Consider the following 17,057-nt stretch of genomic DNA (forward strand, 5'->3'; position numbering starts at 1 on the left):
AAGGAATCAAGTGTTATATTCAAATTCAAAACCACTTTATTTATATTATTTGTACAATTATATTTAAAATTAAACAAAGTAAGAATATCATCAATTATATTTATTTTAAATATTTTTATATTCCCATAAATTCTCCAAATAAATATTAAGCTTTATCAGAAAAATATGTTACAGCTTTTTTTAACAATAAATCATTTTCTATAATGAATACATTTTTTGAGATTTTACTTATGTACTTCATGCCTGCCAAAATTGGTTTCTTATAAATTTCAACAAATGTTTATGTACTGCCAATCGGTTTCTATTTCGGGTAAAGTAGTTGTGACTTGACCCAAATCAAAATAATTTTTAAACATTTGATCTGACCATCACTACTGTTTCAAGTATTCACGTTGCACAAAGGGTTAAAATTCCCAATTTAGGAAAATAATATTTTACACAATACCGGTCCTTTAAATGTATTATTATTATACTTTCCTTTTTTTGAAGTTACATAATACTTTGCAGATATTAATATACTAGTGGTCCCATACAACCAACACCAAAGGTTTTAGTGGTCATAGTAAATGGTTTTCTGAATTTTTATTGAGCAATATTTGGACATGGATTTAAGAGCAAATAAACTGAAAGAGATCTTTTTGCAAAGCCAAAATGTGCTCATCCCAAATTAGATTCTCATCCAAAAGTATTCCTAGAAATTAGGTTTATGTTCCCTGAGAAATTTTTACACTATAAATTGTTACATTCAGCAAGGTTTTTTCTATTTTGTTTTCTACAGAAATTAACTAAATCTGTTTTGTTAAAGTTTAGTTATAAATCTTTACTGCAAAAATAGTTATTGATATACATGAGGTCCGTTTTAGATGCAATTTATATTTCATTTAAGTTTTTACAAGTAACTATTAAAGTCATCTGCATATAAACACAACTTGCCCTGACCATCTGTAAAAACATTTGGTAAACACAACAAATAAACCAGGAAAAGAGTAGGACCTAGAATAGAACCCTTTGGCACTCCATGCCTTATTATTTCTAAAGAAGATATTTAACACTATATTTTATGGTTATCTTAACACAGTTACACCACTGGGGTTTGACAAAATACAACACTCTTTTCATACAATGGTTTTAATATCTGAAACAAAATAACAATAATTATACAAATGTTAATTACATCAAATATTAGTGGGTTATTTATTACACTGTTTGCTATATTTACAGCAAGCACAATGACGCGCCAGTGACGTGCGAGTCGCGAGACTGACGTTACCCACACATCGGTACAGTGTGAATCGCACATTGAGCAAATCGGCCAGGGGCCTTGACATACGCACCAACCAACAGTGACACAGACGCGGTTAATTAAAGTTAAGGTGGGTTTGGTTAACCTACGACCGACAACACTAAGTGCACATATGTATAAATAAACACAGGTTTTGATTTATACTGGGATAACAACAATTGAGTTTACAATTAATTTCAAATCTTACACGACAAATGAATTGCAAATACAAACACACATCCATTAATGTTATTGTCTCAGAAGGAAGAAATGTAGTAAACTGAAAATAGAGTAAACATCTTTCAAACAATAAAGTTGGCACCTTTGAAAAGTATATCTTTAAAAATTAGGAAATTCTCTTAGTAATTAAAAAAAAAACATACTTGTATATAATTACTAACACTTATATTTATAAAAGCTTTAAATTTATATTTGTAAGAAGAACATTAATATTCTCATATACTATTACATTTCTTATTGTTTTAAAAATTAAAATTAACGTTACTTGTTGAAATGCAACAATTCTTTATTTAGTGTAGTTTAAGAGACGACTACGTTTGTACGTAGTGATCAATAAATAATTTACTCCTGTCAGGACTTTTAAGTAATATGAATTAAACTTTTAACAACTCGTGAGTCTATTTGACTACCTTATTTACTCAAATGTATTAATTTCCTTTCAGTAATTTCTGTGTGAATATAAATATAAAAATAATTTAAAGCTTTTAAGCCATTGAGAACATTATAAAAAGTCCTTAATCGGCTATTTATTATTACTAATGATGTCTAACAGCAGCTGTCAAGCGAAATGAGGTTGTGTTAGTGTTCAAAGATCTTCTTCCGCTCGGCCACCATCCCACTGACTGGGCAGGGGAGGGGAGACAAGAAGGCTTGACCGCACGGCATTATGGGATACCGCTTCGGCTCTGCAAACATCAAAGTGCTCTGTAATATTTTTCATCAAGCTCTTTCTAAAATTTTAGATGTTACATACATATCATGATATCGTTTCTAGAGTAAAAATAGTTTTGAAAACATTTAAAACTTTTTTTACACAGTATGTTTAACATTACGTAAATTCGAAAATAAGAAAAATATAAATGTACAAATACAATTCTACATGTAAAAGAAAAAACCATTCATGATTAAAAGCGTGACATACAGATATTCCTATATGCGCTAAATGCAGCATACGGAAATATCCGTACTTCCCCATTTTAGTTTATTGTTTATATTATAATTCACAATAATGCTATAAATGTGTAGGAATTCGTAAATATATTGATTTATGACTGTTGGGAAGCAAACTGGATTATGAGTTGTGTGAAAAATCAATAAAAAAATCAGTGCTGTTCTTTTATTGAGGTTTCGTCTTGCAATGTTCACATGTACAACCGGTAGAATTTAAATAAAATTTCTTACTTTCTTCTTCATCCAAGAAAAAGAAAATAAATGTAACTTTGGCAAAAACCATTTTAAAAATCAAGTTGTCAAAAATTTGAATATATACTGAATTTTTTGCATGACTATAAATATTGACATTACTGACGGTCATTTGCAAAAATATTTACCATCTGTTTTACTTTTTATTACAGTCATTTTTTAAATAACAATGCATGACATCTATGATTCTTTTTAATAAGAGAGAATTAGGACATCAGAAGTGTCATTTTAAGTTGCATCACTTTCAATGACAGATGTTTCAAAAAGTGAAAAGTCATTAGCATATGAAATTCTTCATTTCATACTGTTTAGAATAATATCAAGTTCAGTTAACAACATTTAAATTGAAACTGATCATTTCTTGATAGCCTATGTTGTGGGTCTACCAAATTATATCAACAATTGTAATTTTTGTACTCGCGACGATAGACCTTTGCAAGGATTACAGATAGACCAACTGATATGGTCTCAGATGATAATAAACACGAATTATTGAAAAATCACGTGAGATTAAAATACCTGCTTTACGAAGAGGCGAGGGATCCGGACTGCTTGAGCGCCCTACACAGAACTCTGGCACGGACTCGTTACCTGCAGATCAGTTGAAATTTACAAAACAATAAATATTTACACTAAAACACAATACAGTATAGTGTACAACATACTTTAAATGCTGTACAATGCAAATTTAATTAAACGCGTTTAAAAAGCATTTATAAGAGACAAGCATGCATGCAAAGGCTTTCATTTAATACTTACTTCAATTGACTGTGTCCAATATTGTTTGTGTTACATATAAAAAGCAATTCTTTAACGTAACACTAGTAATTTTTTATACTGAATCCTCTTGCTATCTGATACTCTAATATTACATATTGAATTATAATCATTAGAAAACTTGACAAAAATATTTTTAAACCTTAAATACCACTACTCCACTAGAGAATGTCTTCAAGTGTGTTTATAATTCAAATTAGTCAATAGTCAATTTTTTATTGCGGAGACAAAATACATTTGTATAGCAAACGTCAAATATGTTAAAATTTGGACATACATACCACATCGAGCTCTCATTCAGACATACATTTGATCACTCATTCCACGTTCATCCATCGCCAATAATTCCCACTTCGTTCTAGAGTCAGTCTTGTTATTGTGTGGTCTCCCAGTCATACTCCAGAAACTCTTTTATATTGTAAAATGCATTTGACGCTAAACAGCGTTTTAAACGAGTTTTTAACGCCTTGAGCGTCGAGGCTTTTCTTAATTCATTAGGCAATCTGTTAATAAAATGAACCCCTGCCTGTGAAGGCAAGCGTTCATAAACCACCGTCCTGTGTCTCCCAGTTCGGTAGTTGTCTCTGCCTCTAGTCCCGTACGAGTGAATGTCTCGGCCCGTAATCAAGGCACATTTAGACATACAATACAACGTTGTTTGTAAAATGTAGAGGCTAGGCAGAGTTAACAGTTGCAACCTTTTGAAAGTTGACCTGCACGACTCTCTAAACTTTAATTTTGCAATGGTGCGGATCGCTCGCTTCTGTAATTTAAACACTCTTGAAAATTGGTTCCTTGCACAGGCACCCCATAGTACCAATCCGTAAGTGAGGTGTGGATAAATCAAGCCATAATACGCCGTTATCAGAACTTGACTTGGGCAGTATTTGGCTAGAGACCTCAGAACATAAATGCCTGAGGCTAATTTTGAGCAAACGTGATCGATGTGAACATTCCATGTCAAACCTTGATCAAGGTAAATTCCAAGGAATTTTGAGGAATAGACTTCTTTTAGTATTCTATCCGCTAACATAACGCTAGGTCCATACTCAAAGTCTACTGGGTTTAAAGTGAAATTTAAAACGTTAGATTTAGATGAATTTGTATTTAGATTGAGGCTATGAAAATGTTGGACACAATTGTTCATTCCAACAAATGCGTTTTGTTCCAAATCTGATTTCGAAGATTCGTTAAAACAAAGAGTCGTATCGTCAGCATACTGCACGATTTTCCCGTGTGGTAGTGATGATATTTCAAGTTTAACTATTCAATTTTAATTTTTCATATAACTAGTAAGAATGAAACCAAGAGATTAAGTCTTCATTAAAAAAAAATATTTGGGGAGGAATATAAAGAGGAGATAGATATCCTGATACCCAAAACAGATGAATTTTTAACCCTTTACAGACAAGCCACAAAATCATACTTACTAGCCACATACACCAGACTTGTTTCAGGAATTTTGCAAAATTTCACCAATATGATTGTAACTTTGTAATGCTTATAGCTAAAATAAAAATTTTGCTTTTAATTTATTCTTTATGAAAATTTCTTTAATTTCATATAGGTACAAGATGTTTATAATTTAAATATTTAATACATCTTATTTAGTATGAGGAAATAATTTTTTAATTTGCATTTCACTTCTTAAGTTGTTTTTTTTTCAGTTCTAGTACTATTAGCCTGTATGAATTCCAAATTTCAGTCCAACATCTAAATTATCACAGAATTTACATTTTTTAAACTTTACTTACACAGTACTAACAATGTCAGCAGGAACAGGACAAGGAATGGATTATGCACAATCAACATCTAATAAGCGCACTCAGTAAGAACGTTATTAACATCTCTTTCATAACCAGGCGTAAATTAATAAAAGACATTATATATCTTATAGATTTGACATTGATCTCCAAAGAGTAAACTGATAAAGTGATCATCCCAAATGATAAAGAAAAGTAGTCTTTTTATTTCATTACTTTTCCGGAAAACCCAATTTTAAATTACATGTCCTGTGTGTATAACCTTTTCAACAATAAAAAACATTAAAACTACTAAAGCAGATGTTAATATATAGTGGTGAAGCCAAGGTGCAACCTGTGATCCTACTAGAATTATAGAAAGGTTCAACTTTTCATTTACTGCTGCTTTCATCGTCACAATACTTTGGACTTACTAAGTCAACGTGAATGTGTTTGTACTCGTTGACAAAATAATATCTGCTCCAAATTCCCTCTTCTCCTCCCATTGGTTTACTTCAGTAATGCAGCACATCAGTTTCATCATTGTACAATAAGGTATAATAGAGAATATAAAAGAATTAGTACCAGTCAAGATCCTGAAGTCATTGGATTTCGTAAGTAGATGTAAAAATTATGAAAAAATGTATTAATTAAAATCAAAACACACTTGTGACCATGAAGTGACATGGGTGGAGGAAGTGTACAACGAATGAAGTGTGTTCTAATACTTCTGTGACTAAACTAGTGCAAGCCTAGATTGCTGCTATGTCCACACTTAAGACAACCAATATTACTTTGGAAAAAAACATAACCAATTACCCAAATCCATAATCATGACAGACTGTTATAAAATGGCTAAGTGAATAAGAAAATTTGTGAAAACAGCTGTTTTGTGAATGCTGAACTTTATTTGACAGGGAATTTCAAGGTGGTTTTACTTTATGAGATTGTTACAGACTTTATCTGTTTAATGTATTTTGTAACATATGGGTACTAAAACTCTGGCTGAAGTATCAGGCAACAAACAAGGTTCTACGGAAATGGTATTGATAAATAATTCACACATAACTTCCTCAGTGTGTCAAAAGATTTTTGTCTTAAAAGATTTTAATTCCTAACAGTATACCTACATAACTCCCAAAGTTACTTTTTATGGCACATGTATTTTAAAATGGTCAAACCGCCAATGGTAAATGATAACCATTTGAAGAAATTTAGCTTGAATTATAGCACTAAATTTAACATTCTGAGTCATCATTGCATGATATTTACAATACTACAAATCTAACAAATTATTTCACCTTTTAATATTAGTTAATGTCACTTCTACACATAATAACTCTGTTTATAGTACAAGCCAGGTAAAATCAACTGTGCACATAAAATCATGTGAGACTAGCTACCTAACGGTCTCTCTTGGTCTAGGGCTCTAACATTACAGATGTAGTATTCACTCCCTGCATGCGTGCGGAGGTTTTTCCTATGTTGTAACGTATTTATTTATTCTTTTGTTGAACTATCATGAGGCAGCTGTAATAGGAACTGTTTAACTCTTTGAACACCGTCTTAGTCACTTATCGTAGTTCACATTTGTCCGTACCCCATATTTTATCGGTTCTCTCATACTCGTTTGAAGTGTGGCATCCTCCTTCTCTTATTTGTACATAAAACTAGTACTGTGGGCCTCACAAACGCATCTCTTTCCTCTCGTGTACTCTGCATTACCTAACTATATTACAAGCAATTCTATGTTTATCTCTGTGAACTGTGTCCATAATAGTGTCGATATAATGTACTAATGCACACTTAGAGATACTTAGATTATACTATAGTATAAGAAAGGCCCAATGAACAACCTCGGTTTTAAAGAAAACCAAACATGCAGCATGCACGGACAGTACCAGTGCTTCAAGGCAAGTATGAAATTTCAAGTTCTGTGATGGTAACTGGTGGCAGTATGAAGTCAAAACGCGAATCAGTTGTTATCAAACTATGAACTTAAAATAGATTTTTTGAATCACCAGAGGAACCCTCAGTAATACAAAAATATGATTTCAACTTATAGAACAACAAATGAGAAACCCGAACAGACCTCCTCAAGCTCCTAATAGTGTGAAGTGCAAGCTTTGGAAAACAATTGAATAGATGCAAGACCCATGTGTGAAACCCATTATGGAATTACCGGTAATTTGTAAACGTAGAACTTGTGATTGAAAGCTTTGCATGGATGAGCTTAAGTGACCTGAACCATAATCCACCATCATACCTGAGTTGCAGTGACGCCGGTGGAGCATTGCCAGGGCCGCCGCTATCGTGTCAGGTCTGCCACCACGCCAGCACTGGACATGCCACACTCATGCTCACTACAAGCTGCCGCCAGCCAGTCTGCCAACCCTCTATACCCCCTTAGCCACGTTACGTTACGTTAGCGTCAAGCTTGCCAGTCTACCTTTGTACAGTCTCATCTCCGCCCTTCGCCCTCTTGTCATTAACGAAGAACGACCCACAGAGTAAGTTACTTGTTATGGTTGAAAATCATTACAAAAACAAAAACTTCACTAGCTCAAACAGTATTTACAGTTAGCAAAAATAAAGAAAAGTATAATAAAAAATTCAGCACAAACAAAACAGCAAAACACACTAGGGGTTTACTTTTCAAGCATTTTGAATATTAATTTTTTTTTAATATCCATTTACAGAAACAAATTACCAACACTTACGTTTTATACACTTACAAACACTAATTTGGATTGATGCAAAAGCTTAATTGATAAATATTTTTAAAATACATTTATGTTTTTTAATGAACATTACACCGAAATTAATACATTTATTATAATTTTAAAATGAACTTTTATACATTAAAAACATTTTAAATCCATTTAAATATGCAAGAATATTATTAAGTAGTCTCAAAACTAGAGAAAAATCAAATCTTAGTTTAAACTTTTTATTAAGTATTATTTGGAGGGTAAAAGAGTGAGAGACGTAAGAAAAAGTATTATTTATTACTGGAAAAGCATTATTAAATATCTACTCAAATATAAGCCACTATATTATTATTATTATTATTAGAAATTGATTAATTTGTTAGCTATTTTACTCTGAAGCTAAGCAAATATATTTTAAGATTCATCCAACTATGGAAGAGTGTATAGTAGAACTGGCAGACTAGTTCAGATTGTCACACAAACTACAACTAAAACATATCTCTAGACTAAAAGCACAAATAATACTCTAAATGCTACAAAAATAAATATTAATCTAATACAATTAAATAATTAAGCAAATAACAATGAATGATTACTGTATGTTTATAAAAACAGACTATATATGGTTAACTGGATTTTTACTCTTCTAATGAGTATATTCTGGTATGTTTAAAGCTGATATTCTTATAGTATCACTCATATTGTCAAATTATGTAACTCACTGAATCTATTGTTAACCACTAAAGTATATCACTTTGAAAATGTGTTTTAATGTCTAAAAAAGTTCTTGAATAAACATAGACAAAGACAAACTCATCATGTGTTTTTATATTTAATATTTAAATTGCAAGCCTCAAATCAGACCATTATTAACCCTGACAAAAAAATCTACAAAATGCTTCCCAAAAGTAACGCAATAAATGAAAACATTGTCAATATTCAACATACGAAAATAAGGTCAACAGCTTTGACAGCCTATGTAACTATTTAGTTGAACCATGCGTTGAAGTGGGGTCAGGCTTATATTTGAATAAATACTAGAGAGAAGAAGCAAGCTAGGAGTCACATGCAGTCAAAACGTGACTTACTGTCGTAACAGGCTTCTCTTTGTCCTCCAGACGGATCAGGTCAGCCGAGTTCTCGTTGGCTTCTGACACCAGGTGTGCTCGAAGCTGTTTATTCCTGCAACACAAAAATTTGATGTGTTAGCATATTTTTCACCTAGGACAAGAATCTGAGGAAACGTATGACTTCACTTAGTGCATTTAACTTTCGGTGTGACGGGATAGGTAGAGTTGGAGTTGGAGTCGCCTCTTGTCGAGATTCAGTGATGAGTGATAGCGGGCAATGTATCTCAGTCATGTCACCTTTAAAGAAGGGAAGGCTAGTTTTGTCCAGCCTCTTCCAGTCAAAAGGGTTGAGGAAGGAAGGTATTCCCTTAGACTAACAACAGCACCTAACACTTAAGAGAGGTCCACCAGACATCACCTGGAATAACTAGATCCATCAATCAACCCTTTTACTCTGAAATCATTTCATTTACAGTTAGTGATGTGTCATCCATGGAGTTGCCCAGAAATTTAAGTGACAGATCAGTTATTGCTGTGTATGTTGTGGTGAATGCCACTATATGTATCGTAAAGCAGCGTTCATTTTCAAACACTAAAGCTTTAACTTCAGTGACTACTTTATCTGACAAGCCTAATAGTTATTTTTTGGAGCAAAACGGAGATCCCCCCCAGAAAGACTAGAGACGGGTTTTCACTTAGTGCCTAAAAACTAATGAAGAATCAAATTACAATACAAATAACCAACTTGACGCAACTAAAAGTAGGCCTACGCCTAACTTGGGTGATGTTTTCTTTATATATCATTTGAACATTCAGTCTGTTAAAAATAAATTGCTTGAATTGGAGCTCTTTCTGCAGAATATTCAATGTGACATTCTTTGCCTAAACGAACATTGGTGCTCACAGGAAGAGTTAAATTTTTATGTTCCTTCAGGATACAAGTTGATTACAAGTTTTACCAGATCTTTCATGAAACATGGTGGAGTATCCATTTATGTGGCAACTAACTTTAACTTTTTGATTTTCTTTGCATTAATGTCAAGGAGTTATGTGAGGAGCAACAATTTGAAGCTGCGGCGGTGGCATTCCCAGACCTTAATCTGATTGTGGTTGCAGTGTACCGTGCCCCAAACTCTGACATAAATATTTTTACTGACAAACTTGAAAAATGTATTTTATTTTATTAATAAGTCTTATAAGTACAAAAACAGCAAAGTTGTTATTGCTTGGAGACATTAATATTGACCCTAGGAATAGTGATCTTAAGATTAGAGGTTTCTTAATAGGCTAAGGTCTTATGACTTTTTTTTGTTTAAATTTTGAGCCTACCAGACATAATTCTTGTTTGGACAATATAATTACTAATTTTTCACTATGAAGATGTAGACTGTAAGGTAACACAGCCTCATCTATCAGATCATTTTGGGATTAATATTAAGTATTAAGCCTAATACTAGGCATCATGGTGGTACTGGTACTGACAGTGCAAAGGGACTGAATAGTGAGAATAAATCTTTTAGGCTACTGAATGATTCCACTGTAAATAGTTTTAGGGTCATGCTCAATAATATTAATTGGTTATATTTGCTATTGCCTTACAATTTGGTTGAAGATGCATTGATTGTTTCATGGAAACTTTAAAATACTATTTTGATATTTGCTGTCCAATTTAAAACTAAGCCTACGCAGCCTAATGATGTACCGGTAACTGGAGTAATGTCTCATAGTATAGATAAGAAATGGTATACTGTTGAGTTGAAAAATATTAGATCAATAATGTTAATATATTACAATAAGTCCCTTGTTAATCCTAACTACAAAATCAGTTACTTGAGGTTAAAGCAAATTTACAGAGTCTCAAGTTAAGATAGCAAAAAAACAGGCAAATGAAAACTATATTATGAATGCTACAAATAAATGTAAAGCAGCTTGGCATATCATTAACTCTGAGTGTGGAAGGCTGTCTAATTCAACAAATAAGTATGATAGGCCTATACCTATTTCTGTCAATGCCTTTGAATACTCATTTTTATAAAATGTAGGAAGTAGGCCTAATGTTTAACAGTACTATAAGTCATGATAATGTCTCTGATCCTATTGATATATTATTGTCAACATGGAGTGCACCCTTCTCCAAATGTTTTTAAATGGAAAGAAGTTACTGTAGATCATGTAAATAAAAATTGTAAATAGTTTAAGTAATTCTAAAGCTCAGGATGTCTATGGCATGTCTAATTTTGTGTTCTAAAAAAGATTGTTACTAGCATAGTAGATCCTCTAACTTTCCTGATTAATTGGGTTCTACATGAAGGTACCTACCCTAAGTGTTTAAAAATAACAGTTACAGTACCAGTTTATAAGAAAGGTGATAGGCAGGATGCTAATAGCTATCGACCTATTTCGCTCATTCTGTAATATCTAAGGTGATTGAAAGTGCAATAAAAAGTCAACTAGAATGTTATTTTGAAGCCAACAAAATGTTATCCCCATCTCAATATGGGTTTAGGAAAAACCTTTCTACTATTAAGGCTGTGGAAGATGTTGTATCACATGTAATGAGTGGTTTTGAGGCCAAAAAAGAAACATCTGCTGTGCTATTAGACCTAAGTAAAGCTTTTGATGTTGTTTCCTCATAATGTTCTTATTAAAAAAACTACAATCTTATAACATTAAGGGAAAAGAAATTATTGTTAATGGAGACATATCTGACTGATAGATATCAATTTGTAAAAAATTTTCTGAAGAAAAATCTGATGTTTTAAGAGTTTTAAGTGGGGTACCTCAGGGCTCTGTCCTAGGACCTTTTCTGTTGTGATATTTTGTCAATGATCTACCTGCTTTTATCCCTGATAAATGTAATTTTATATGCAGATGACACGACACTGTTAACTTCAAGCGCTAATTCTGAAACTAACTGTATTGTTAAAAACTATATGGTTGAGAGATCTAATCTATGGTTCTGTGCCAATCAATTGTCTGTAAATAGTAGTAAAACAGAGGAAATTGTATTTAGTTTATGTAACTTAGATGATAAGACTGTGAAATTGTTAGGAATTACATTAGACTGTAAATTGGGCTGACATCATCACACAAGTAACTTGTGTACTCGCTTATCTAGAGTAGTTTTTCCTACTAAGTAAGCTAAAAACAGTACACAAATGACAGTTTAGTCATAAATGCATACTATGCCTTTTTCCACTCGCACATATTGTATGGCCTAATCCTGTGGGGAAACGCCCCTGGTGCAAAGGAGGTTTTTAAATGGCAAAAGCGAGCAATCAGATGTGTTTCAGGTATTGGCTTTCTGGATAGCTGTTAGATCACATTTTATAGAGCTAGGCATACTTACTGTTCCCTCAATGTATATTCTCCAATGTCTGATCTATGTTAAAGAACATTTGGATGAATAATAACCTAAGAGGTAGTTGCCATGAGCATAACACTAGAAATAAGGGCCTAATTGATTGTAAATATGTTAGACTAAGTAAAACACAACACAGTTATGGTTACATTGGGGTCAAACTGTTTTAATAAGTTACCATTAGCTGCTAAGAATGTTACTGTACATAATTTTAAAAACGTTTTACAAAATTGGTTAAAAAATTAAAGCCTTTTATTGTGTTGAGGACTGGGAAACTGCTGACAATGAGTGACCTTAAGTTTTAACAATACATAGCCTACCCATTCTAGTCTAATATTTTTATATGTTTTTATGTTGTAGGCCTTTATATTTATATTTTTAGCATAGAGTAAATTTTATGTTCCTATTTGACAATGTCTATTACAATGTTGTATGTTGTTTAATGACAATAAAGAATTGATTGATTGATTGATATAGGTTTGAATTTGGTGTGAAAGTAATCGTAGACACGATAGTCAGCCGGGCTGACTAAATTAGTCACAATTTTAATAATGGTAGCACTGAGCTATTATGGTACCAATCTCTGGGTTCTTATCATACAGTTATTAGAATTATTCAAATTAAATATTAATAATACAGACACAATTGGGAAATTTTAAAATAAGAATGATGAAATTTTGAATTTAATAATGATAGTATTACCTCTTTTTACAACATTTAATAAAAACGGAAAACTATGAATTTATTCAATTTAATCAATATGCAAGACTATTTTCTTGATCGAGTAGTTGGACATCGTCTCTTACCTGGAGTCCAGCTGCAGTATGTGTTGTTGCGCCTGAGCCAGCTGCTCGTTTGCTGCCCTCAACTGCTCCTCTAGAGCCGCAGATTCCACACACTTGATGGAATACTTCTCTGACAGCGACAGAATCTCCTGCTTGATCTCTTCCATCTCAGCTCTGCAACAATCCACAGATGTTCAACTCCTTAGAAGTTACTTTTTTTGTGATTAAGTCGCTCTTGTGTTTCATAAGTTATAAAATTTATTGCAAAGTTAGTAAAACATTAAAACATTTCAAAATCTACACTATAATTTAAGAATTGTCTCTTTTATGAAATTCTATTTCTTTTCTAACAACAATCAGAAAAACAATGATTTTAACTATAAATAAATATATTTCCAGAACTTAAGAATCAAAGCAATTGACAATTAGTAAATTATGACCGAGTACCAATCAAACTGTTCATGAATCAGTTATGAGTTGGTCATTGTTAAGAGCCAAAAGCTCAATAATGAGTATAACTAAAACAACAATTTGTAACAATACAGAATAACTTGCCCTTGTAGGAGAAAAATGTTTATAGAGTGTGAAAAATTACAAGAATCATATTCTAGTTCCTAATCCTCTCGTACCGTGTAGATCACATTTCTACGTACGATACCAATTCTGACGAAACTACACTACAGTCTTCTTGGCTAAATGATAATTCAATGTAAATGTCTAACATTAGCAGTCAACTGGAAAGTGGAAACTCACTCGTGCTCCCGATGTAGCTGCCCAATATCCTGTCCGGTTCGCATGTTGGCCAAGAACTCCTTCTTGAACTTGGCCACTTCGCGGGCCACCTCTGCCTCGTGTGCCTTGCGCATGGCATCCAGTGCAGCCAGTGTCGCCTGCGTCTCCTCTGCCAATGCGCTCTCCTTCTCCCTCCGAAGCATCTCCGCCTCCTGGCGGTGTTTCTCCTCCAGCTCGGCAATCATGCGACGATGTGAGTTCTCCATACCGACCAATCCCTTCTCGCAGAGCGCCTGTACACAGTCAGAAACAGTAGTTAAATGACTTTATCTTAACAAACATTAAAATAAGAATTTCAAAGCTAACAATTTCAGTTTTTGGTAGTAGTGAGCATTAGAAGTAAACATATCAGACCCAAAAAATGAATATAAAAGAAAAGGATTCAAAAGAAAATTTAGTTTACTAATTTCATTGAATTTGAATTATTGTGACCTTCTATTTATTATTATTTATCTGAAGACTTATTTTGAAAACCTCAATGAGAAAACATTCCTAGCAATAATTCTTATGGATCTTTACTTTAAAGATCACATTTTCAGGGTACTTTTAAAAACTAAACAATAACAAGGTTGTATTAAAACTTTACATAACATACTTTATCAACTTATAAAATAGTTGAGAAAGTATGATTATCAAAAGCAAAAAACACATATCAACTTATATTATGTTTTACAGTCTTCACTGATCAAAACATTGATAACATAATCTTGGTCAATATTATCTGTCTTAAAATGTTTAATGCAGTTTTAATTTTTTTTTAACTTACAAATATTTCATGACACCGACTGGGTAAGTCTAATAATTATAATTAAAATTTATCTGATTCACACTGATCTGCAGTTCAAATTTTGATTGGATAACATCCATTAAAAAGTATTTATTTAAGATATTTGTGTAATAAAATCATCAGGTAAATATTATTTCTGGAGTAAATAATATCCCACCCACCCATAATGTTATGATTTTGTAATGAGCCCACATATATTTTTGATTATATAAGTAATACAAAACATCCCATTTTTCTTAAAGTAATAACAAAATATTTTATTTTTAGTACTATACATATATTATATTTTAGCTTATATATGCTTCTATTTTTATACACTTCAGGCACTCTTATTGAAACAATGAAAATTTTTGAATCTCCTTTAAAAACACTCATGTAGTTGACAATGTGTTGGACTTAATATTTTCGACTTTGTTATTTGGAAGTTTGCAGGTTAGTAGAGATGAATGTTATTGTTCACATGATCACAGTTTAGTTCCAGATGTGAAATGGAAATGTTCAGGTTTCATTGTCCTAAACGGGGAATTCAAAAACCTCTCTTTTACAACTGCGTAGTCCTACAGAATTCTGCGGCCAAGTCAAAATCTTGCCACAATCCTTTCAACCTTAAACTATTACTTAGCTTTCTGAAGATTCCCTTTTTAATGATATCCATTAGAAATGGAACATCTGCTTGCTGCTATAACTAATTTTAAGTTCTACACTGTGCTGACAAAAGAGACAACTTTTTGGATTTGATTATCACAGAAATCAAAATTTTGGCATTCTATTCACACTTGTCACCAAAGTGGTGGTAATACTTTTTATCCAAGCAGAGAACATCCCATAAGAAAACGTTTCATGAGGTAAGATTCAACACTTCATCAAAGACATTTGCCTTGCTGATATATCATAGGCAAACAAGAACTACCAGAATAACTTAAAAAATGGTTGAATAAAAATGGTGATTTGTAAAAAAACAAATTAATTTGTTTAAACTTCAAAATATGTATTATAAACTATTTTTAAATAAATACTTCTTTGTAAAAAATATGAATTTTCTTTTAAAAAAAAATTAAAGAATCTAATATGTTTAAAAAAAGCCTATATACATTTTCATATATATATATATATATATATATATATATATATATATATATATATATATATATATACACTACATGGATAATAATATATTTATGTCTTAAATTATACTTGTATTTTAACTAAAAGAAGCTTATCTCATAAGGAATTCATAGAAAGCCACTAAAGTAAGTGAGTAAGAAGTAACTCATTAATGAGATTACTGACCCTCAGGTGTTCAATTTCGGCCTGGTAGCGTTGGCGGATGTTCTCGCCACCAGGGAGGTCACGGTCCAGTGTGGAGCTCAGAGTCTTGTGGTAGGCGGCTCGCAGGTTCTCCATCTGCTGCGAGTACTCAGAGTCCAGTGTTCCCAACCTCCTCTCCAGCTTACGAGCCCTCTCCTTCAGCATGTTCTGCTCTGCCTCGTGTTGGCATACCTGTCATGGCCAAAACATTTGTGTAGCAGTTCTTCAGCTGTTTTCCATTACTCAATGAATTATCATACAAATTATATATTTTTTGAATCCCCACACTATTATAAACAGCTGTTAATTTATTCTACAACTCCTGTATTGGCTGTTGATTTATTCTTTTATTAAATATATATATATTGATTTATAAAAACAAATAAGAAATTTGTGTGAATATTCAATGTAACTTATTATAGAATTATAGGGTCGGAATCAGCCTTCATAGTTATAAATCTGTATTGAATTTTAAATATGCACCCTAAGAGAAAAATTTTTAAAAATTTGTTATTTTTATTTTAATTGTTATAAAATATTGTTCCCCTCAGGCATACACCATCTGTAACAATAAAAATGTAAACAATATAGAGGCTGAAGGGAAATGTCATTAAGTTTTTAGTTTTTGTGCTGATCTTTCGGCAATAAACATATAGCACTGTTCTTAACCCTTAGCACGCCGTAGACGGAATAATCCGCGACGTTGTTTGGTCTTATAACGCCAAAGACGAAATAATCCGCCGATCGATAAAAATACATTTTATTACTGTTTTTGAAGTTTATAAGTTCAATACATAAACCACAATACAAAGTAAATGTACTGGCTTGACCAAATAATCCAGTTGCAGCTGTCAGCTGGCCACAGTAGGTAAACAGTAAATTTTTTTGTTGCTAGCAGCTGTTCTCCCACTCCCGTCTGTACGCCGATGACGATACTATCCGCCATTACCGACTGTCAGTGGAGCACGCATTGTGCCTTTGGGAAGTGTTCTTGCGTTG

At 32.6% G+C, this 17,057-nt stretch overlaps 1 protein-coding gene across 3 annotated transcripts in view; it reads right to left on the reverse strand.

Moving 5' to 3' along the window:
* Positions 1-1,112: 1,112 nt before the first annotated feature.
* LOC124367497 (protein outspread) overlaps positions 1,113-17,057 on the reverse strand; it is a 250,443-nt gene continuing 234,498 nt past the window's right edge. For 2 of the 3 annotated variants that reach the window (XM_046824355.1, XM_046824354.1), the window contains 7 exons: positions 16,041-16,250; positions 13,925-14,196; positions 13,193-13,345; positions 9,044-9,137; positions 7,511-7,583; positions 3,245-3,316; positions 1,113-2,208 (listed from right to left, as the gene is read on the reverse strand). In XM_046824355.1, coding sequence (XP_046680311.1) covers positions 2,102-2,208; positions 3,245-3,316; positions 7,511-7,583; positions 9,044-9,137; positions 13,193-13,345; positions 13,925-14,196; positions 16,041-16,250 — 981 coding nt within the window. In that variant the 3' untranslated portion in view covers positions 1,113-2,101. The remainder of the gene's footprint in view (positions 2,209-3,244; positions 3,317-7,510; positions 7,584-9,043; positions 9,138-13,192; positions 13,346-13,924; positions 14,197-16,040; positions 16,251-17,057) is intronic. The other variant, XM_046824356.1, reaches the window with a different exon arrangement.

This window comes from Homalodisca vitripennis, chromosome 8 (assembly GCF_021130785.1).
Source record: "Homalodisca vitripennis isolate AUS2020 chromosome 8, UT_GWSS_2.1, whole genome shotgun sequence".
Classification (NCBI taxonomy): domain Eukaryota; kingdom Metazoa; phylum Arthropoda; class Insecta; order Hemiptera; family Cicadellidae; genus Homalodisca; species Homalodisca vitripennis.